Source organism: Hemiscyllium ocellatum, chromosome 37 (genome assembly GCF_020745735.1).
Source record: "Hemiscyllium ocellatum isolate sHemOce1 chromosome 37, sHemOce1.pat.X.cur, whole genome shotgun sequence".
Lineage (NCBI taxonomy): Eukaryota > Metazoa > Chordata > Chondrichthyes > Orectolobiformes > Hemiscylliidae > Hemiscyllium > Hemiscyllium ocellatum.
In genome coordinates, this window is record NC_083437.1 from 24,641,372 (window position 1) to 24,665,249 (window position 23,878).

The window sequence follows — 23,878 nt, forward strand, 5'->3', positions numbered from 1 at the left end:
GCAACCCCATCCACAATGCTTTGATGAAATACCCATAAAATCAATGGTGGAGAAACAAGAGAGCCTAGAGCTCCCACAGACAACAATGTGATAGCGAACAACTGGTCTGACCTAGATTACTAGGGAGCATTGGCTTCCTTTTTCACAACTATGTGAGGGGACAAATAGGACCTCAATGTAAAATCTCAGATGAAAGGTGTAGATTGCTCCAATAGTGTAGCAATCCCTCAGTATTGCCTTGGAATCTCAGCCAAATGCTCAGTTCTCCAGTTTGGGACTTGAACCCTCAATCTTCTGGCCCGAGGCAAAAGTGGCACAAGCTGAGTCATAGCAGGCAGTCACCTCAGGGGGAGTTGTACCTCAGGGAGGGAGGTGTACCCCAAGGGGGGTGGTGGGAGCTGTACCTCAGGGGAGTGGGGGGTGGATGGAGAGCTGTACCTCAGGGAGGGGGGAGCTGGACCTTGGGGGGAGGGGGGGAGCTGTACCTTGGGGGGAAGGGGAGCTGTACCTCGAGGGGGCGGAGGAGCTGTACCTCGGAGGGCGGGGGGGAGCCATACCTTGGGGGGGGGGGGGAGCTGTACCTCGGGGGGAGTTGCAAAAACTGGAGGAGTCAAAGAGGACAAATTGGGAAAGAGAACAAAAGAAGATGACATTTCTAGCATAAATGTGAACACCATTTGCACATAGATGTATAACTTCCACTTGCTCTCGATTCATTGCATATCAAATTATTACAACACATAGGAATACGGATACAGGAGTAGACCATTCAGCCCCTCGAGCCTGTTCCAACAATCAATGGTATCATGGCTGATCTGTGGCCAAACTCCATACACCCATCTTTTGCCCATATCTCTTTGCTTAACAATGATGTATCTCTCTCCGATTTAAAGTTAATAGCTGATCTAGCATCCAATACCACTTAGAATCACAGAGTCATAGAGATGTACAGCATGGAAACAGACCCTTTGGTCCAACCCGTCCGTGCCGACCAGATATCCCAACCCAATCTAGTCTCACCTGCCAGCACCCGGCCCGTATCCCTCCAAACCCCTTCCTATTCATATACCCACACAAATGCCTCTTAAATGTTACAATTGTACCACTTCCACCACTTCCTCTGGCAGCTCATTCCATACATATACCACCCTCTGCGTAAAAAAAGTTGCCCCTTAGGTCTCTTTCCCCTCTCACCCTAAACCTATGCCCTCTAGTTCTGGACTCCCCGACCCCAGGGAAAAGATTTTGCCTATTTATCCTATCCATCCTCTCATAATTTCGTAAACTTCTACTCCTCAGCCTCCAATGCTCCAGGGAAAACAGCGCCAGCCTGTTCAGCCTTTCCCTATAGCTCAAATCCTCCAACCTTGGCAACATCCTCGTAAATCTTTTCTGAACCCTTTCAAGTTTCACAACATTTTTCCGTTAGGAGGTAGACCAGAATTGCACGCAATATTCCAACAGTGGCCTAACCAATGTCCTGCACAGCTGCAACATGACCTCCCAACTCCTGTACTCAATACTTTGACCAATAAAGGAAAGCATATCAAACGCCGCCTTCACTATCGTACCTACCTGCAACTCCACTTTCAAGGAGCTATGAACCTGCACTTCAAGGTCTCTTTGTTCAACATTAGTCCCTAGGACCTTACCATTAAGTGTATAAGTCCTACTAAGATTTGTTTTCCCAAAATGCAGCACCTCGCATTTATCTGAATTAAACTCCATCTGCCACTTCTCAGCCCATTAGCCCATCTAGTCAAGATCCTATTGTAATCTGAGGTAACCCTCTTTGCTGTCCACTACAGTCTCCCATGGCGAACCTTGTCGAATGCCTTACTGAAGTCCAAATAGATCACATCTACCGCTCTGCTTTCATCAGTCCTCTTTGTTACTTCCTCAAAAAAATCAATCAACTTTGTGAGACATGATTTCCCATGCACAAAGCCATTTTGACTATTCCTAATCAGTCCTTGCCTTTCCAAGTACATGTACATCCTGTCCCTCAGGATTCCCTCCAACAACTTGCCCACCACCAACGTCAGGCTCACTGGTCTATAGTTCCCTGGCTTGTCCTTACCACCCTTCTTAAACAGTGGCACCATGTTGCGGCACCTCACTTGTGACTATCGATGATACAAATATCTCAGCAAGAGACCCAGCAATCACTTCTCCAGCTTCCCACAGAGTTCTAGGGTACACCTGATCAGGTCCTGGGGATTGTGGAAGAGAGTTCCAAACCTCATTCGTCCTTTGTGCATTGAAGTATTTTCTAGCATCTGCCTTGGATGGACTGGCCTTAATTTATAGCCTGTGCCCCATAGTTTTAGAATGGAAGCAGTGCAGTAATTCTCAGCTCTTGAGAACGGACAACATCCTGGAGAAGATCAGTTCAAGACATATCCGGAAAAATGTGCACTGAAACTGTGTGTCACATCCCCAGGAGGATTAATTAATCATATTTCCAGAGAGAGAAGAGCTATTTCATTGAAGCAATGTAATAAAAGTAGTTATTGAGAATGAAGTTTTTAATTGTAACCTTATCCAGCACTCGGAGCAGTTGAACACGTGTTGGGGACTATGAGCTCCATAAAAAGATGTTAACTGGTGATGATGTACCTCAGTAGTGACATTTAAACCAGATCTGGATATTGAGCTTTAAATTAAAAGTGGGGTTAGTAACCCCCATCTCAGAATCAGAGGCGTTAGGTTCAACTCTAACTGTCCACCAGATGGTGCCAGTGAGCCACTGCCATGAACCACCACGTGGCATCCACTGAAACAAAATTCCTCGTCCTCACTGAATTCATCACGTTTTCTCACAGAATTTGAGCTGGCGCTCTTTCCAATTTCACTTGGTCCATGCTAATAATGGTTTTTTTCCACCTTTGCCTCCACAGTTCAATGTGACATTTGTCCCTCAGTTTATTATGTCACTGTCCCTTCACACACTCTCCAAAGATGCCTTAGCGACTGCACTTTGAAAGTCCTTCATTAGCTGTTAGGTGCTTTGAGGCACCCTGAAGCCTTGTAAGGGGTTATATAAATGCAAACCTCTCTTTCTCCTGTTTCCTGTATGCTTATCTTTCCCACCCTAGAATACTGCTCACAATTTTACCCCACCTCCCCATGCTCAATACCAGTTATATTTCCCATTCCTTTCCATCCTTGTGTCACGTTTCTTTATTTTTTTCTGTCTTTTCTTCATCACTATCGCATGAAAGATTTGGCTCATTCGAGAGAGTTCTGGGGGCATGTTTCTTGTTTGGTTAGACATAATTACATTTAACCGCCTTCAATTTGAAGATTACTTCTATCATAAATAATTCCAGAAAGTGTGGCCTGTTAAAGAAATGCACAAAAATCTCAAATGATTCTAGAAAGCGGTGTTTGTCAATCCTCAATTGATATTGAAAAAGGTTAAATTCCCAAAGAGTTAATCCTTTACAGTTGAGGAATTATTCCAGATATTTCATAATCTCGTCACTTTCATGAAGTTTTGGCATTTTCAGAAGGCATTTAAGGCAAAGGTGCTGTGATTTTGCAGAAATGCCTGAGCCTTGCTGTATGTGCAGACTAACAGATTGTTTCGGTTTCTGTCCTGTTCAGCTGGACCAGCTTGTGATTGACTCGGCTGTGGAGAAAAGGGAAATGGAGCATAAGCACGCGCTGATACAACAGCGGGTAAGTCCCAGGCAGTGTTTGATCTCTCATTAGCCATCTGCACTCAGATAAGATGGAGAACAGCAAGTATCTTGGAGAGTGTTTGAGGTATTGAGACAGATAAAGGGTTCAGTTAACATCCCACACCACAGGAACAAAGCTCCGATCGTTGACATTGACAAGTGTGGTCTAGGTGAGTCCTGGTGTTCAAGGACTACTACTTTGACTTTGTTCCTATTTTTATTACCACCAGCAATACACACAGAAACACATCATCACAGAAAATAGGAGCAGGAGTAGGACATTCAGCCCATCGAGCTTTACTCTGCTATTCCATATGTTCCTTCATTATCCCCCACATCTTTTGATTCCTTTAGGCCTCAGAACTATTGCTATGCAACATAAAAGTAATGAAGGGCAAAATGGTTATTTTGGCCTAACAAACCCACTTGGTATACCTGTCGTGGCAATGAAATGCTACTAAAACACAAATTATACTATCTGTAATTAGTTCCTTTGGTATATTTATAATGAATTGTTCAGTATAGTTGACCACATCATCATCCTCCAATCTGTCGCCTCCATTTCCCAGCTCAATGAACTGCTTCTTGTTTCATTCCCACTCTTGCCCAGTCATTTGTAAGCAGAATATCTCCAGCAATAGCTTTTCTTCCCATCCCTTCCTCTTCCCACCTCTCCAAACCCTGCCCCCATCTTCACCTCCATTTGCTGTCTTTGCTACTGGGAAGACCATTGCTACTGTCTTCAGTGTCTGCAACAGACTGGAAGCCTTTTCTGCCAATCACGAGCAACATGAGGATATCTTCATTGTTCAGAAATATTCTAAGGTGCTTCAAAGTGCCATGATTGAGAATTGGTTGCCAAATTAGGGGAGTTCAAAGCATGGTTCCTAGATTAAACCTACACCAAAATGACAGAGAGCATACCTCCTATCCATAAAGAGTATTCACGTTGACATTTTGGAGCCTTAGCCCCCTGTTTGGTATCTGGAAAGTAGTCACAGTGCCATCAGAGTTCTGGTCCGAATATTGAAGTAAATGTATAAACCCCTGAAAGTATGTTCACCACATTACACTGCCCAAACAAAGTTACAACTTCAGAATTACCAACATCAAAACATTAAACTATTTCAATTCCATACATTGTTTGGAGTTTATATAAAACATCTCCTGCCAACACTCCTCCCTGTCATGACTTTCAGTTGCAGGCGTTGGGCCTGTAAGCATTAATGAACCAGCCCATATTACAATCAGAAACCATGAGCTAATTGTAATGTGAATTTTCAAGTTGCTGGATGTTGTGTAAAAGTGAGGAACTAAACTCAAAAAAAGAAAATGCATTTTTACCATCACAACATTTTTATCACAGCAAGAAATCATTCAGACCATTGAACCTATGCTACTCTCCAACTTGGGCTTCCTACTCTTTCGTGTTAATGTTGATCTCTCTCTGCACCTTCTTGGCAGCTCTCCTGCGCTCTCCTCTGTTACCTTGATGCACATGTATAGTACAATCTGCCTATAAAACATGTAAGACAACATTTTTCACTGTACCTCCGTGCATGTGACAGTAATAAATCAAGCCAATCACGTGTTCCTTTCTCCTTTTTAAAATTCCTCCTTTCCAAATATATATCCCCATTAAGTGATTTTAAAGTTCTACCTCAATAACCACCTGTTCTAAAGTATTCTACATTGGAACAAATCTTTGTGAAAATATTTCTTCTCACTTTCTACCTGTTGTACTTTAGTTTTACCTTCAAATGTGTAATCTATTGCTATCAAATGATCTTTTACTGTTTGCCTTTTGCTAATTTGAAAACCTATAATAGATTCCCTACTCCCTCTTTCTTTAGCAATCTCTTTTCAGGTGAAAGAAAGGTCCAATTTTCATAAGATCCCTTCACTGCATTGAGACTTCATTCCTCATCTTCCAACCCTTTGATGTCCCATTTCCATCGCTCTGTGTAAATGTTAGATAACCACTCTCTTGTCCAATGTCATTACTGGTGTTCACTACAAGTTGGTTTACCCATCCTACACTCAGGAAATAAAAGACTGAACGATTTAAAAAAATAGGATTTAAAAAATATTGATGAAAGAGTACATTGAAATTTTGCCCAATGGCTTATGCACTGAATGTGGGTAAGCTATTAAAGTTGAAAATCAGACCACGATAATGTTTCTATGAAATAATTTATTTAAAGCATTCTTTGTATCAAACAGATTTCATTCAACAATTCACTTCATTACCATCTTTCACACCATTACTGTAATTAAAAATTTAATCTGCAAATGCAAAACATAAATATCTAAATTCACACAGTTGTGCCCAAAACATAATTTGACAAAAAAAATTACTTTTCACAACTAATTTACTTTTATTTACTTGGCTTGGCTTGACTGTAGTTTAATCAGATTCATAATTTTTGCCTTGTGATTTCTACTAATCATCCTTTACATCCCCAGAGTCACTCTCAAAATCCTCAGGATCAAAATCTACATCTCATTCTCATTCTACATTCCTCAATGTTTGTTAATATGCTGAATATTTTACCATCCATGTCTGCAACATTACTGTTTACATTTCCAGTGTCACTGTCTGCATTTTCAATGCTTATTGAAACATCAATATTTCATGAAAGGCCACATTAGAATTTCTTTCTTCTTCAAGACAAAATAAAAAGATTTTTTGGTGACCCTATTCAGCTACGACATTTCTTTTGATGGTTCTAGGGAAATGTTTCAACTTTATTGTTGTTCCCATGAGAAAAGCATTCAGTGGGTTGAGAAACTCACTTCGGTGTGAAATTGTACTTTAAAATTTGCCGAACAGATTAAAAGTGACTCTTTTTTTTCCACTTCATTGTGCCACATTATTCACATATCCTTGATCTACTGTCAACATTATATTCTTGCAGGAGGCTGGAAGAACACAGCAAGCCAGGCAGCATCAGGAGGTGGAGAAGTCAATGTTTCGACTATAATCCTTCTTCAGGACCCTGAAGAAAGAAGGGTTACACCCGAAATGTTGACTTCTCCACCTCCTGACGCTGCCTGGCTTGCTGTGTTCTTCCAGCCTCCTGTGTGTCTACTTCAGATATCTACACTTTTTTTTTGTCTTGAACATTGTATTCTGAGTCTGACTCTTACTTATAATGAGAATGATAGATGAAGGTCCTCAGAGAGTCTTGGTCTTTTACTTGCAGAACTGGTTCTTCTTGCATTCTGTTGCAATCTTGTCAACTAGTCTAGTATTTCCAGCTTCTGTGTCTCCAATTGCTCCCTGACACTTTCTGTCAATTTTTTTTGCTTCCTTGTTCTGGTCTTTTCATCTTCCCTGGCTCTGTGTGCTGCTTGTCACTTCCTGTTATCAAGTAATAATTTATAGTATCTCAGAACATGACTTAAATGAAACGTGGAGAATGGGGAAAATAAACTATTCTAATCCCGTTTTCCAGTATTTGGCCGTCAGCCTTCCGTGTCTTTACATCACGAGTAGGTACCTAAACACTACTTAAATGTTATGAGGCTTTGTGCTTCTACCGGCAGGCAGTGAGTTCCAGATCCCCAGCACCCTCTGGGTGAAAAAATTCTTCCCCACATCCCCACCTGAAGTATAGCTGCCAGTGTCACCCCAGGCAGTTGTTCCCCAGGTTGCCTGAGGATGGTGTCTCAGATCACCATCTCCTAAACAGCTTTTCAAATGGCTATAATTTATTGTGAAGCTGCTGCAGAGTTAGTGCTGCATTTGTTAAACGGAAGGTATCTGTTCAGGGTGGGCATTGCACCATTGCAAACCATTTTGTAGTTCACCTGCATCAGCAAATAAGTGTTTGACAGGTGTTCTTGTTAGGAAACATTTTATTCTTGTTGTACTGCATCATCGTGTGGGTGGCACGGTGGCACAGTGGTTAGCATTGCTGCCTCACAGCACCAGAGACCCGGGTTCATTTCCCGCCTCAGGCAACTGACTGTGTGGAGTTTGCACGTTCTCCCCGTATCTGCATGGGTTTCCTCCGGCTGTTCTGGTTTCCTCCCACAGTCCAAAGATGTGCAGGTCAGGTGAATTGGCCATGCTAAATTGCCCGTAGTGTTAGGTAAGGGGTAAATGTAGGGGTACGGGTGGGTTGCGCTTCGGTGGGTCGGTGTGGACTTGTTGGGCTGAAGGGCCTGTTTCCACAAAGTAATCTAATCTAATCTTTCTATACTTAGTTGCAACTTAGAAAACTGCAAGAGCTGCTCATACCTTGAGCTGGGCCAATAATGCTGTTACTCCCCGGAATTGGAAACATTCTGCTGGACAAGGCATTAAGTTATTAATTATGAGTTTGCAACAGTAACTTGCCCACAGCAGACTGCACTGTTTAACTGCGCAGTTAACTAGATATCCATGTGATTAGAATGAACATACACAAAGAGATGAAAGGAAAATTCCACAGCCCTCTTTAACAGGACCTTGAATGCACATCTGGCTGAGTTTTTCTTCTCTGTTCAGCCTCTTTAATGAGTCTCACTGAATGGCTGTCTTCCCTCAGCCAGATGGTCACTCATTCCATTTTCCATTTAAAAAGAGTACACTTGAATAGATTCTGCCACATGTCTCTGAGGATGGGGGCAGATCAAGTGGAGTAACCCGTTCTTAGATTTTAAACGTGTGTGTGTTGTCTCAACAATATATGTAAATCATCAGTAGCACATGTATGCATGTGTATTTAACACATTTGTGTGTGAGCATGTATGTAGCTGTGTGTGTTCATGTGCTGTTGCCTCATTTTGCCATGTTTTAATGAATGTGAGGATGTAATTTTATAATCCTGATGGTAATACTGGACAAGTCAGATCTACACTGTTAGGTGAGACTAGTTTAGTTTGGGATTATGGTCAGCATGGATTGGTTGGACCCAAAGGTCTGTTTCCATAAGACTCTGACTTTATCCCAGAATATAACGTGGTTCAATAGATCATAAGCATTTTTTTTATTGCATGGTTAATATGGTGGTTAATCACTGAGTTTCTGCAACTGGAGTTTATTATACAAAAGGAGAAATAATTTTAAAAACAAGCTTCATTAATGTTGAATGTATTTAGAAAGATCTTAAAATGCATGGGGAAACAATGTTTTGTATGCTTCCCAACCTAATTTATTAGAGATTCAAAATCAGAGAAAGTATGCCCTTATCTCAACCACTGAGGGTTGTACTTAACTAAATCCCAACAGTTTCTTTGTTGTGGATTGTGGAGTCAGTTCAATGCCTTTTCCAAATCGATCACCATTTTGTCCAAAATCTTCTCAGGTCTAATCATAGAATTGACAGTATGGAAGCAGGCCATTTAACCCATGGAGTCCACACCAACCCTCTGAAGAGCATCCCACTCTATCTCCACATTTCCCATGGCCAATCTACCTAACCTGTACATCTTTGCACTGTGGAAGGAAACCCACACAGACAGTCACCGAGGGGGGAATTGAACCTGGCACCCTTGCACTGTGAGGCAGCAGTGCTAACCACTGAGCCACCATACCACCTAAAGATTCTTCTGATATCTCCATGACTTATTTCCAGTTTCTGAAATCAGTTATAAATTCTATCGTGCCATTAAATTATCAGCATGCATAAATGCTCATCCCCTGACCTGGAATCAAACCCAGGCCATGGCAGTGAAAGTGCTAAGTGCTAACCGCTAACCACTAGATAAACCATAACCTGCATATTTCTAACCAAACTCTCCTGGTTTAGAAGTTTCACAAACTACCCTTCTGTCAAGGTGACTCTGTTTTCCGTGAACTATCCTATACTTCTACAAGGACAGAAAACTAAACTTCCTTCTGATTCCTAGCAGGTATCCTTTGAACTGCCCTAAGAATTGCTGGGCTTCCTAAACTAAAACTCAATTCATGATTATTCTGAACTAAAAACAAGGTGATGGCTTCATGTTTACTCATTTGGCCTAAAGCATCCCGGAATGAACAAATATCCATTGACACCACTGGGGTCTACAGCCTCTTGCTTCTTGAGCGCTGCTGGATACAGTCACTGTACTGGAAGGATTCTCTTGACATTTTTTAATGGAATACTTTCACAAGTGTGACCAATAGCAACGTGGCACAATTTTGAAATGATATTTATACATGGATTAAAAAAAATGCATCACAATTTGACATAAGACCATATGGATTTTCCTGAATATGTGTATACACATTTCTCTGTATATTTTGTCTCTGAAGATTAAACCTTAAGGTTGTTTTGGGTCCATTGATAATTCTGACATTGCTCTGTTCAATTTGAGTAACAATCTATGATGATCATAAGAGACATCAGATTAGCACTGGGAGACATGCCTGCAAAGGGCTTTGGAATAGGGTGAGTGCAGACCTATAATCAGACAACACAGGGATGGGGAAGAACAGCATGATGGTACGTGTCTGAACCAGCCTTGGAATAGCAGAGGACAGGCCTGTATTAAGCCTTATTACCACAAATGAGGAAGGTGAGAAATGTGGAGCTTCCTGTTCCCATTTGCCATTTGGCGAGCTCTACTGGAGGGTGTGGGCAGGTGGGTGTTGAAGGTGAACAACAGCTGAGCTCACAGTGACATTGCCAGTTAATATAGCCAGGTATGCATTGCTTTTAGGATTGTGCAGGCAAGCTAGCTCATTGAAAGAAGCTCTGGACTGGGATTCCCCACCTTCTGGAATGGAGGAGAATCATAATGTCACAGTGTTACTGGGAGTGGGGTTAAGAAACATATTGTAGATACTCCTGACTAAGTCTAGAATGAATCAATATGCATACTCACCACCCGGCCCCCACCACACTCCCCCCACCCACCCACCCCACAAACCTTGCTCTGTAGAATTGTACATTTGCAGTTCCACATGTTGTTAATCCTGGAATGCTTAGTGGTTGTTTAGTGGATTTATCAGAGAGATGTTCAAGAAACTGTTGATTGACAGGTATTTGCTTTGACATTCCCGAGTGCAGGATGGTTTGGAATTTTAACTAGGTTATGGTAACTAGTCAATCTTAAACTGAAAAGACAATTGAAATAATGTGTCATTATATGAAAAATAAAAGGACAGGTTAACTCTTTGGGCACAGAGGTAATATCAGAACGGAAAATACCAAACTAACCTATTTAGATTCTGGCAATGAAAAATCAACTGAGCTCAGTCAATAGAATTACTGAAGGGCTCTGATAATCATTTGTTGAATCCATTTGCCATGTAGATAGAGTGTGAAATGTTGCACTTAAACGAAACAGACCCTCATTATCCAGATCCTTAGCAACATCCAGGTTGTTGTTCCAATATAGCACCCACATAGTGGTACACTGTGAGAGTTAAGATGCAGTCCCTTCTGCCCTCTCAAAAGGACATAAAAGATTTCACAGCACTATGTGAAAAAGAGCAAGGAGGTTGCCCCAGTAAAGCTGGTAATTGTCATCTTGTTACTCATGGGATCATTCTGTGCACCAATTTGGTGCTGTGTTTCCTGTATTACAGCAGTAATTATACTTCAAGTACTTTTCTGGCTGTGATGCATTTTTTGGTATCCTGGGATTATGGAAGGCATAGTCTTTCTGTTGATTATTAACTGATAATATCATAGAGGTTCCAAAGAATTAGATGGGCAAATGTTCATTTATTTGAACAGCAGATTCTGAAGTAAAAGGAAAATGGGGATGTCTTGTGGATGTACAAACCTGGTTAGAGATGACAGTGAGACCATAAAACATAGGAGCAGAACTTAGGCCATTCAGCCCATCGAGTATGCTCTGCCATTTAATCATGGCGGATACATTTCTCAACCCGATTCTCTTGCTTTCTCCCTGCAATTTTTGATCCCCTTAACAATCAAGGATCTATATATCTCTGTCTTAAATGTATTCAATGACCTGGCCTCCACAGCTTTCTGTGGCAATGAATTCATAGATTTACCACTTTCTGGCTGAAGAAGTTTCTCCTCATCTCTGTTTTAAAGGGTCTTCCCTTAACTCAAAGGCTGTGCCTTTAGGTTCTGGTCTCTTCTGCGAATGGAAACATCTTCCCAATGTCCACCCTATCCAGGTCTTTCAGTATTCTGTAATTTTCAATTAGATCCCTCTCATCCTTCTAAACTCCAAGTATAGATCCATAGTCCTCAAATGTTCCTCATATGTTAAGCCTTTCATTCCTGGGATTGTTCTCATGAACCTCCGCTGGACCTGCTCCAGGACCAGTACATTCTTCCTGAGAAATGGGGCCCAAGATTGCACACAATATTCTAAATGTGGTCTGATCAGAACCTTATAAAGCCTCAGAAATACATCTCTGCTTTTATAGTCTAGTCCTCTTGGAATAAATCCAACATTGTATTTGCCTTCCTAACTACTGACTAAACCTGCAAGTTAACCTTCAGAGAATCCTGGACTAGGACCCCCAAGTCCTTTTGCACTTCAGATTTCTGAAGTTTCTCCTCATTTAGATGATATTGAGTGAGAGCTGAGGATGGTGATCAACTCAAAGATGTGAGCAGGAATAGACAAGGCAAAAGCATGACTAAAATTCGATTTGGAAGGAATCTCTGAGGCAGAGAGAGAGAGAGAGAGAGAGAGGGAGGAGGGGGAAGTCAGACAGAGGGTTTTAGGTACAGAATTCCAGGTTGGGATTGGACAATCAAAACAGTAGCAGGCCATTCAGCCCCTCGAGCCTTCTCCACCATGCAATGACAGAATAGCTGATCTGTGGCGTAACTCTAATCTACCTGTCTTTGACCCATATCCCTTAATCCTTTTCTTTAACAAAAAAGAACCTCAGATTTCAAATGAACAACTGATCCAGCATCTACTGCCATTTGTAGAAGAGAGTTCCAAACATCTACCACCCTTTGTGGTGTAGGAGTGCTTCTGAACATCTCTCCTGAACAGTCTGGCCCTAATTCTTAGACTATGTCACCAAGTTCTAGATTCCCTAACCATTGGAAATATTCACCCCGTCTTTTCCTGTTAATGTCTTGAAGACTTCAATCAGATAACCCTTTAACCTTTCAAATTCAAGAAGAAAAAGGCCTACTTTGTGTAATTTCTCCTCATAATTTAACCCCTGCCATCCAATGTATAAACCTACATTGTAGCTCCACCAAGGCCTGTATATCCTTCTTGAGATGTGGTGCCCAGATCTGCTCACAGCACTCCAAGCAGGGTCTAGCCAGAGTTTTGTATAACCACCGCATAACTGCATCCTGATATTTCAATTTTTTAGAATATAAGGGCTGGCATTCCATTAGCTTTCTTGATGATTTTCTGCACCTGTTGGTAACATTTTAAAAATCTTTGCACCTGAAACCCTAAGTCTCTTTGGACATCCTTTATTTTTAACTTCATTCCATCTAGGAAGTTCCCTTATCTGTCATTTTTTCAGTCGAAAATGGATAATCTCACTGATGTTTGAAGGGAGAGTGTATCCTGATAAGTCACAGCAGAATAATTCGCTCAGAGAATATTCACAGTGGTGATGGAATAAGAAACCCTAAAAGATATCAGAATGGAGCAAACAATCCTGTCAACAAACAGGATTCGGGATGTTTGTAAAACACTGATGGAATGGGTTAGGCCAGATGAACCAAATAGCTTCTCCTGCCCATAACTATGTAATCAGATGGAAGTTTGCGTTCTCTCTTGATGTTTGACACCGAGCTCACTCAACCCAGTTCAAGCAAGGAAAGTGCGGGAAAATGTTGATGAGATATTTACATCATGGGTGGCACGGTGGCATAGTGGTTAGCACTGCTGCCTCACAGCGCCTGTAGACCCGGGTTCAGTTCCCGACTCAGGCGACTGACTGTGTGGAGTTTGCACGTTCTCCCCGTGTCTGCGTGGGTTTCCTCCGGGTGCTCCGGTTTCCTCCCACAGTCACAAAGATGTGCGTGTCAGGTGAATTGGCCAAGCTAAATTGCCCGTAGTGTTAGGTAAGGGGTAAATGTAGGGGTATGGGTGGGTTGCGCTTCGGCGGGTCGGTGTGGACTTGTTGGGCCGAAGGGCCTGTTTCCACACTGTAAGTCTAATCTAATACAAATACAGCAGAATTACAGGCCAGGCGCAATGAAAGTACTCTCTGGGGAGGCAGCATTTATATGGGTTGATTGATTCTTACAGCATTTATTGATCTTAAATAGCAGAATGGAATGAGATCATCGTCTGTCTCAGGTGGTACTGATGCTGTCAGTTTTAATGGCTTTGCACAACAGAGAAACCACCTTGAAACCAATAGCTCCATAACAGCTTACAGCTGAATCTAATAAATTTTACTTAATGTTCCTGTTTGAATCAATGCAGAATGGAAACTGTAAATTGCTGTTCAATGTTATGAAGAGAATTGGAGCTGATGTTAGGTGCCACTGTTGTGAAGTCCCAACACAGCTGTTAATGGGTGGTTATGCACCAATCATGTTGCTAATGTACACGTCCAGCAGACAGTATTTCTCTGGGTGGAATTCATCCTGCAAAGCAAAAAGCACCAGGAAAAAAAGTCTCAGATGCTGACGTTGCCTGCTGCAGATAATGGCAACTCACTTCCGGTGGCAATACTGCCGAGCGACAAGGATGTGGTTTCCCTAGGGCACTGCCACCTCTATTGGCAAGTACCAGCATCAGAACAGTGCCAACATAACAGCAGAAACCAGGTTCTGGCTGCAGGCTTGTGATCTTCTACCTACTGTATGTGAACATAATTGAGGTGCACACTGTGATGGGTTAGCGCACCCCATGCAGTATTGCCAGTTCTGGAATTTAACAGGATGTAATGGAACAGTGACTATGAAACTGAAGCCATAGCACAGCAACAGTAATCTAGAGTATAATCAGATGAGCAAGTTCTACCCTAATTCCAAAGTGAGATGTCCTTCTTCAGAAAAATCTCAGGGGACTCAATCTGCCTCAGATTTTTCTTATCAGGTTAGACATGGAGAGTGAGTCCATTTACAATATAACTGCTGCATCTGTGTGAACAAAAGCCACATTGTACCAATGCTGCATTGACAGTTCACCTTCAGTTTGCTTGTGGTTTCACTACTTCAGATAGACAAGAATACAAATCAGGCACTTAACTTGATCATATTTAATTACAAGATGAATGTCACCAATTAAATTAGATAAATCTGTTGACCTTGTCTCTCTTTTCTCCTCCCAACCCCCACAACGGTGTCCTTGATGTTCTTCAAACAAATCTCTGCAGACTCTGCTACAGGTAGGTTCAAGACAAATCCTATTGAAAACTCTAAAGTGTATTTTTCAGCTGATTTAATTCAAATGCAAAACAGTGAAAGAATTGCAGCAAGGCCGATGAGAATGTATATGCAGAAGAGGAGATTGCTAAAGTTATCCCCAGGACATTTAGAGAGTTTGATATTCCTATGCACATGTTTCTGAGCTGATTGCGTCAATCCCTTCTGAATAACCTGGCCATGGGCAGAAGCAGAAATACAGTCCAGGAATGAACCCTGATTGGGAATCCATTTTGGGGAATCAGCAATGAATGGATTGCAGCAAAGAAATAACAGCCAATTCAGAATACAGTCTGGGAATGAGCACTGATAGGGAACTGAATTGAATTTAATTTATTGTCATGTGTACTGACGCACAGTGAAGGGCTTTGTCTTGTAAACTGGGAATGCATTCTGTGAATGGGAACCGAATGGGCATATAGTCTGGGAATGGGCACAGGATGGGAATACAGTCTGGGAATGAGCATAATGTGGAATACAGCCTGAGAATAAGCAGTGGATAAAAATATAGTCTGGGAATGAGTGCAAGCAGGAATACAACCTGAGATTGAGCACTGGGTGGAAAGACCAACTGGAACAGTGATTTAAGCTTTTAGGGCCAGTGCACATGGCTGGCAGGTTCTGTCAGTTAATAACAACTATAAAATGGAATCTGGCCTCACGCTGGGAGCCGGCTGCTTCTTGGAGAGAGAGCTTAAACACATGAAGTGACAGATGCTGGCCTTAGAGATTAAGGTTTAGCCTTTTATCTCAAAGTGTTTGGATTCCAAAACTGGTGTGGTTTTGTTTCTGTCCTTTACAGTCTGGGACAACGTACCTCTGGTTCAATCCATTACCCAAGGAAGGGCTACAATATTGAACCATCAGAAAAATATTGGAGCTGAAATAATTCAAATATATGCATCGGCTACAACCCCATCCCATTCAGAAAGATGAACGATGATCTCATTGAGAAATTTTAAATAATTAAGAGATTCAATAGGGTGGATAGATTCCGTTTGGTATGGAATAATCTTCTGTTTGAACTGGGCTATTTTAGCTCAATTTGGAGTGAAATCAGGTAGGACTCGTTTGCATAAATGGTAGGGAAGATCCAGAACACACTTCCCCAGAAGGCTGTAGATCCAGAGTTAATGTAATTACCAATACGGAGATTATTTGTATGGTGAAGGTTTAGGAGATTTGGAGAATGAGAGACTGAATGAAGAAGAGGCCATTGTCCAATAAAATCACAAAACAGGCTGAATGTGGGAGCTCCTATTCTCTAGTGCCCAGTTTCCCAGGGCACCACATATTGAAGCACACCCACAGCTTCTTGCATGTCAGGAGCTCCTCACCCACCATGGGGGAAGCCTTGGAAAATGTGTGTTGAGCACAAGGGAGAAAGAAAGAACCAACGTCATAGGACTCTGCTCCGATTTCTAATGGCCCAGAACTCAACCCATATGAAAGGCTTAAGTGAGGACATATGCCCCACAGAATGTAACAGCTAAAACAGCACACTATCTAGCTCAGCATTTTTGCACCAGTGAAATACACACACAAGTCACCTCGTTCCAATGGATCTCCAATGCAGATTTTGGTTTTATGTCCTGAATCAAAACACATGTACCCACAGGTTCAAGAACACTTTCTTCCCCACTGTTATTATACTTCTAAATGGACCTCTCAAATTTCAAATCCAACATTAATCTTGCTTTTTGTGAACTTTCTTACAGTCGTAACTTTGAATTCTTCGCTCTGCTCAATCATCCTGTGATCTTTACATGTTATGATCTGCCTGTACTGCACACAAAAAAGACTTCTCACTGTACCTAAGTACATGTGACAATAATAAATAAACTCAAATGTATATAGTTGTAAAATGTCCAGAACCCATTATTATTGCTCTCTCGTCAGCATTTCTCAGCCTATATCACATTTCCTTTAAAGCCACATGTTATTTTGTCATACATTTTCTGTTGAACCTATCAATCTCCTCCTCAAAATTAATATTCAGAATATTTTAGGCATTCCCTTTCATGTTCTATATTTTTCCTAAATAAATGTGATGAATTTAATTAAACATTGAGTCCTTCACAAATCTGATGCTAACGATCCCTTGAAATTCATTTTAAGCTGAGCATCCAGTACACTCTCATTCCCTTTACAAGGCTGTCTTTTTGATCTAGCATTACCTGCAATGGAGACCCTGAATTTGGACTGCTTAATGTTCCCCTTTGTGCATCTTTTCCCCCTTGCACTCGACATCTGAGAGGCAAAAGACCATTCAGGATGTTGGAAGGATTCTGAGCTAACTTTCTTAGTAAAAGTATGGATAGTTGGAAATCAACCATAATAGTATTGGATTCAGCCACAAGGGCTGAATGGCCTGGACCTAATCCTAGATTTGACATTTGCTAATAAGTCTGTGAATATAGAGATGCTTGCACTGAGTTAACCCACAAAAAGCTGTTCCTATGTGAAGTCTTGACATGGAGGTCCCGGTATTGGACTGAGCTGGACAAAAGTCAGAAGTAACACAGCACCAGGTTTTTAAAACGATTTTGGAATTATCTCTGCCTTAATTAATCAGATCATAGGTGATCCCTTCACTTGCTATTCAGCTGCAAAGACTTGTAATTCAGCCAGTCAACACTCCACCCAGACTATTTGTAGTATCTTTTGATACTCTTAATCACCTAGAATTATCTTGCACTGATCTCTCTGCAAAAAAATTCTGTTCCTGTGCATTTCTCTCCACTTCACCTGGCCAAGGAGCAGTGCTCTGAAAGCTTATGGTTTCAAACAAACAGGACTATAACCTGGTGGCATGTGAGTCCTGACAATGTGAAGTCTGTCAGGTGATTCTGAATAAATAGAGAGGGCGGCTTATCTATTCAACAGCGTCTTTTCCTTCCCATCGAATTACGAAAAGCTTTTGTGTAAGTTTTGCATATGGATACTTGTTTTTTCTGGGAGCATATGGGTTAGAAGTTAATTGTCCTAAGGAGATGTGGAAAGGCACATGGTGGGGTGTTGTGCATTGATAGTGTAACTGTGCGTAATTGAAATTGTTGACTGCTAGCCAGCTAAAGTAAGTATACCAAAAAAAAATCAAACTGATAGGAATTCAAGCTCGTATGCAGCACTGTAATCCGAACAAAGAGTCGCTACTTACACAGCTGCTGATTTCCCTGAGGAAGGTGAGCAGAATGGAGACTGAAAGGGTTTGGAAATCTGTCCCTTCTGGCAAGATTAATATAGGCAGTGAGTAATGTAGGTGGCACTGGGGCGTGACTATATAATGCTGAACTGTTTGTAAGCGAAAGAAAGGAGTCCTTAATTTCAATTTGAGATTAAAGGTGGAGATGGCTAAATATAATTTGTTCAGGAATCTATGCTGAGTTTATTTTAGTAATTTTGACTCTGGTAAGTGGCTTTCACCCCTTTATATTACAGTGCGGTTACAGACAGCAGTGCTAACTTGGACCAGCGCTAACACCTTGTCCGGCTGTTCCCAATCAGCTCGATGTGATTTCTTTCTATTGCTGCTCATAATCTAATTATTAATTATTGAAATAAATCACATAGCCAAATAGATGGACCTTTGAATAACCTTTGCTTTTTATATAATCTGTTTTCGTTTAGACTAAACTAGAATAATTACTTATTTCTCCATGGTACATCTGTCCAGACTAGGCGTGATCAAGATCAATCAAGCTCAGTAAATCTTCTGATATGTTATATAGACCAGTAAATGTTTACAGAAAAAAAAACCCAAAAAAAGGATGCTGGAAATCTGCAACAAAAACAGAAATTGCTGGAAAATCTCAGCAGGTCTGGCAACAACCGTGGAGAAGAATCAGTTAATGTTTCGGGTGCAGTGACCCTCCCTCAGAATTGATGGTAGCACGGAAAAGATTACTTTTATACAGAAGGTGGGGTGGGGGTAAGCAAATGATAGGTGGAGCTCAAAGAGAGAGAAACACAGTTGGACAGCCAAAGGAGTGGTTAAAGGTCAGTCTGGGAGAACGAATAGCTGCTAATGGAGACAATAACAGTAGTGTGTGGTAGCAGCCCATGTACTGGTGTGTGGAGGGTGAGGGAAAACATGGGGAAAGGTGCCCAGGCCCGAAAATTGTTGAACTTGAAATTAAGTCCAGAAGGTTGCAGTTTCCTGAGCGCAAAATCAATTGCTATTTTTCCAACTTGTACTGAGCTTCACTGAAGCACTGCAGCAAGCCCAAGACAGATGTTGGCCAGGGAGCAGGGTGGGATGTTGAAGTGGCAAACAACTGGAAGCTAGAACATGGGTGATTTATGAGGTGGTCACCCAATCTGTGCTTCGTTTCCCCAGTATAGAGAAGACCTCATTGTGAGCAGCTAATGTTAACAGATCATTTGTTTGGCATGTGCTCTTTTGGAGTGCAATTACTATGTCCCGTCGAAAGTAGAGACTGAATTTTGAATTGAGTCAAAGTTTAAATCCTATGGATATCACTTCTGTGGGACTCATCATCAGACTCACTTAAACATGAGATTTGTTTTAAAAAAATGTAAAATTGAAGAGTGATTTGTTTCTTTTGACACCTTCCACAATAATGGTGTTATAACATTTTTTTTGTGGACAACCGAATCATGGAAAATGTTTTTTTTACCAGAGGTGAAGATGGCTAGTTGAATCCTCTGGGGTATTTGGTCAGGTGCCACTGGGTACACTATCGTTGCAGAAGCTGCTGTGCCTTCGGGATGTTCTGTGTTTTCTCTTTGCTTTTGATGTGTGCTTATTTCAGAAGGAGGCCACACCCTTTTTCATTGGAACAAAGAACAGTCCAATTCAGGGACAGGTCCCTTGGCCCATCAAGCCTGTGCCAACACATGACACCTTTCTACACTGAAACTTTGCCTCTACAAAGTACATATCCCCCTCTTCCCTGTCTATTCATATATCTATCAAGATGCCTCTTAAACATTGCTTTTGTATCTGTCTCCACCACCTTCTCTGGTAGCATATTCCAGGTATATGTGTAAAAAAAAAGCAAAATTTCCATTCTGTGTAAAAACAAAGAAACATTTGCCTCTCACATCTCTTTTAAACTTACCCTCTTTTTGTTAAACCTATGTCCTCATGTTTTTGACATTTCTACCATGAGAAATAGACTCCGACTATCCATTCTATCTACGCCTTTCATAATTTTGTAAACTTCTATCAGGTCACCCCTTGGCCTCTGGTCAAACTTTGTTTATTTTCACTTGAATGTCAATGTCTCCTCATAGCTTATACCTTCCAAACCACGCAACATCCCGGTAAACCTTTTCTCTACGCTCTCCAAAGCTTCACATCCTTCTGGTAGTGTGGCGACCAGAGCTATATGCGATTTGTATGGTCCAGGTGCTTCTCCTAGGATTCTGGGTCAAGAACAAAACTTGTCAGCAAAGCCTTCAGAGTGTCCTTAGAGCATTTCCTTTGTGCACCTTGAGAGTACATTCCCAGACTCGATCTCCATAGACAATTCATCTTGTCAAGCAAGTGACACACAGTGTGGAAACATGAGCAACCCTACTCAGTTGTTAGGATCTCAGTATGGTATAGATGTTTGACCTGCCAGCTCGGGAGAGCACCTCCAAGGGAGGTGTTTAGCCATCCTATCTGATCTTTGGAGGCTCCTGCAATAAAAGTAGTTAAACTTCTTGGCATGATGCTGGTACACAGTCCACATCTTGCATGCGTCAGGCAGCTTTATTGCTGCATAGATTTTCAACTCCTCAGGCAATCCTATCCCTCTTAGTTCCCAGACTGATATTCAAAGTCTGCCAGAGGTTACACTTTAGAAGTAGACAATTCAGCCCATCTTGGCCTCATACTAACTCTGTACAACAGCAGCTCACTTAGTCCCATTCCTTCACCTTCTGCTCATGGCTCTGTCAACTTTCTCCTAAGGTCAATTCTCTTTTGAAACCCATAATTGAATTTGCCTTGACCACATTCTCAGGTAATGCATTTTGGGTCATATCATAGAAGAATCATAGAATCACAGTGTGGAAGTAAGTCATTCGGCCCATTGAGTCCACACTGACCCTTTGAAGAGCATCCAACCCAGACCAACTCCTACCCTATCCCAGCATTTCCCATGGTTAATGCATCTAACCTACACATCCTTGATCAATATGAACAATTTACCATGGCTAATCCATTTAACTTGCACATCTTTGGACAGTGGGAGGAAACCAGAGCACGCAGAGAAAACCCAAGCAGACACAGGAAGAACATGCAAACTCAACACAGATAGTTGCCTGAGGGTGGAATCAAGCCTGGGTGTCAGGCAGCAGTCCCAACCAGTGAACTACTGTGCCACCTTGTTCTCCTTTTGTCTCCCCCCTTTTCCTCTCGCGTTTCCTTGTGTCCCCATTGCCTCTTTATAAGACCAACTTAAACTGGTGCTCTCTGATTCTCGATTCTGCTGCCAACAAGACCCTCTTTCTCCCTATCTGCACAGTAGATCTCGTGATTGTGAATACCTCTACCAAATCTCCTCCCAATCTTCTCTTCTCTTCAAGGAGAGCAGTGCAAGCTGCTCCGATCCATTCATGTAATTAAAGTCCATCAACCTGAGCCATTCTCAGGAACATTTTCTGCACACTTTCCAAAGTCTGTACACCCTTCCTAATGCATGGTGCCTAGATTCCTCATTCTTACTGTTGAAATGAATGGATTATGCACAGAACAGCTGTCATCTAGTTTTTATTAATGAATGCAGAGTTAGCTTTTGATGCTGTCAGTCTGCAGGGGGGAATAATCAGTACAGTAACGGTGCCTAAAGGATATCGTCCTCACTCCAGTATCGAAAAACATTCCTTTCTTTTAAAGGAAATTATTAATTCTTTGCTGATCTCTACAGCATGTTGAGAAAGTGTGTGTTTATCACCATCAGCACTGCATTTGCACCATGCAGTTTACACGTGGAGTTCAGATGTGGTCACCTTGACTTTAATTTTTGGCAAGGGAACAATGAGAATTTTTAGGGGTTTTAAGGAAATCGCTTTGTTTAAAAAAAGAGTAAATGAGTGACTTAGCTTTGCACCTTACTTGAAATTCCCAACATAAAAGGGGTTGGGGAGTCCAGAACTAGAGGGCATAGGTTTAGGGTGAGAGGAGAAAGGTATAATAGACACCTAAGGGGCAACGTTTTCACATAGAGGGTGTGAAATGAGCTGCCAAAGTAAGTGGTGGGAGCTGGTACAATTGCAACATTTAAGAGGCATTTGGATGGGTATATGAATAGGAAGGGTTTGGAGGGATATGGGCCTGGTGCTGGCAGGTGGGACTAGACTGGGTTGGGATATCTGGTCGGCGTGGACTGAAGGGTCTGTTTCCATGCTGTACATCTCTGTGACTCTATAAAAGTGAAAATTATCTTATACAATGTGCAAAGAGACTTCAGTAACCAAATTTTTTAAAAAAATATTTCTTTTGTGGGCTATACTTGTGAGTGTATTTGAGGACCAGGTAACCCTATTCCATGCTAATCTACATCACTGCTTCTTGGGCTGATGCTTCTCTTTTTCACACAAACTTGTCTTCAGTGTCGTTGCAGCTGCATAGACAAGAATACAGGCAAACAGGATTGCACACTGGAGCTAAAGCTCGTAATTCAACCTGCTAAAACAGTTAGGACTGGTTTACACTTTGTCGTGCCCCTGCACAATGACGATGGGGTGAGCGAGTTCTCTGAATCAGTCTGGTTCAAGGGAGAAGGAGAGAACGGCAGCTGTGCTTGTGTTTGCCTTTTGTAATGGGTCAGCATGAGGCAGGTTTCTCAAATGGGAATGGGTGAAGTTCGAAGCCTGTCAGATTTTCATTGTTATCTCATTTTTTTAAAAAGACCTTGTCTGACTTGCAAGGATAGAACACTTTAATCTGCTGCATGAAGCTTTTAGCCAGATTCCAGTTGACTATTTCTCATTTATTTTTCACAGTCACATTTTGCAGCATGTGCCACCAATATAAGGCAGAAAGAAAACTTTCCATCAAGTCTCGCTCTAGAATAAGGCAGGATCTGACTGAAACAACAGCATGTAAGCACTGCCCAATTGTCCCTTTACAATGTTGGCAGCATTCCTGAGTTTGGCAGCAGGACTGCCGTCTGATTGGTTGGCAGGTATTAACACTTTGCCAGCAGGGCCAGTTTCTCATGACTGGCAGGCTGCACGTTAACTTTTACTAACTTTCATCAACGGATGTGTGAAGGTATGTACCATAAATACACAAGTACAACACCAACTTACATTTATATAGCACCATTAACATAGGGAAATGCCCTGAGCCACTTGCCGCAGTTTTCAAATATCAAAAAATTAACCTGCATTAAGAAGGGGCAAATCACGTCTCCTGGTAGGAAAATCAGGATTTTTTTAAGCAGGTCTGTGCTACAGCAGAAGTGAGAATCATGAACAGAAAGCTACTGTCAAGAGAAGCTATTGTACAAATACTCTGCACACTTGCATTAACTTCCATACAATATTATTTTAACAGGAATATTTTATTTTGTCACCATTGTTATCATCAGAACTTAATACACATTTTAAACATGCATCCAGCAACATTGTTGTCTTCAAAGATCAAGTAAGAACAGTAGGCAGCCACTGAGTAGCATTTGATCTCAATGGTTTTGGCTTACACAGAATGAATGGCCTGTTGGGGTAACTGAGAATGTCCAGTATAAATGGAAAGGTATATCATAAGGACATCGATGTTTTCCTTATCAACCTGTTCAGAGATATTATTACACCCTTCCAGAGCAGGTGGGACTTGAACCCTGGCCTCTCGATCATAAGGGCATAAAAATAGAATCATGATATCATGCAATCACTTGAGCATACTCCATTGCTCACTATGATCATGATCAATCAACCTCAACACCTGATATTGTATTGCCCTTGATTTTCTAA

The 23,878-nt window shown here is 41.6% G+C and overlaps 1 protein-coding gene across 1 annotated transcript in view; it reads left to right on the plus strand.

Annotated features, from left to right (window-relative positions):
- The window catches only part of acap3b (ArfGAP with coiled-coil, ankyrin repeat and PH domains 3b), a 302,002-nt gene that overhangs the window by 232,465 nt on the left and 45,659 nt on the right, over window positions 1-23,878 (plus strand). The window contains exons 9-10 of the mRNA XM_060852259.1: window positions 3,610-3,684; window positions 14,899-14,910. Of these exons, the coding sequence (XP_060708242.1) occupies window positions 3,610-3,684; window positions 14,899-14,910 (87 nt within the window). The remainder of the gene's footprint in view (window positions 1-3,609; window positions 3,685-14,898; window positions 14,911-23,878) is intronic.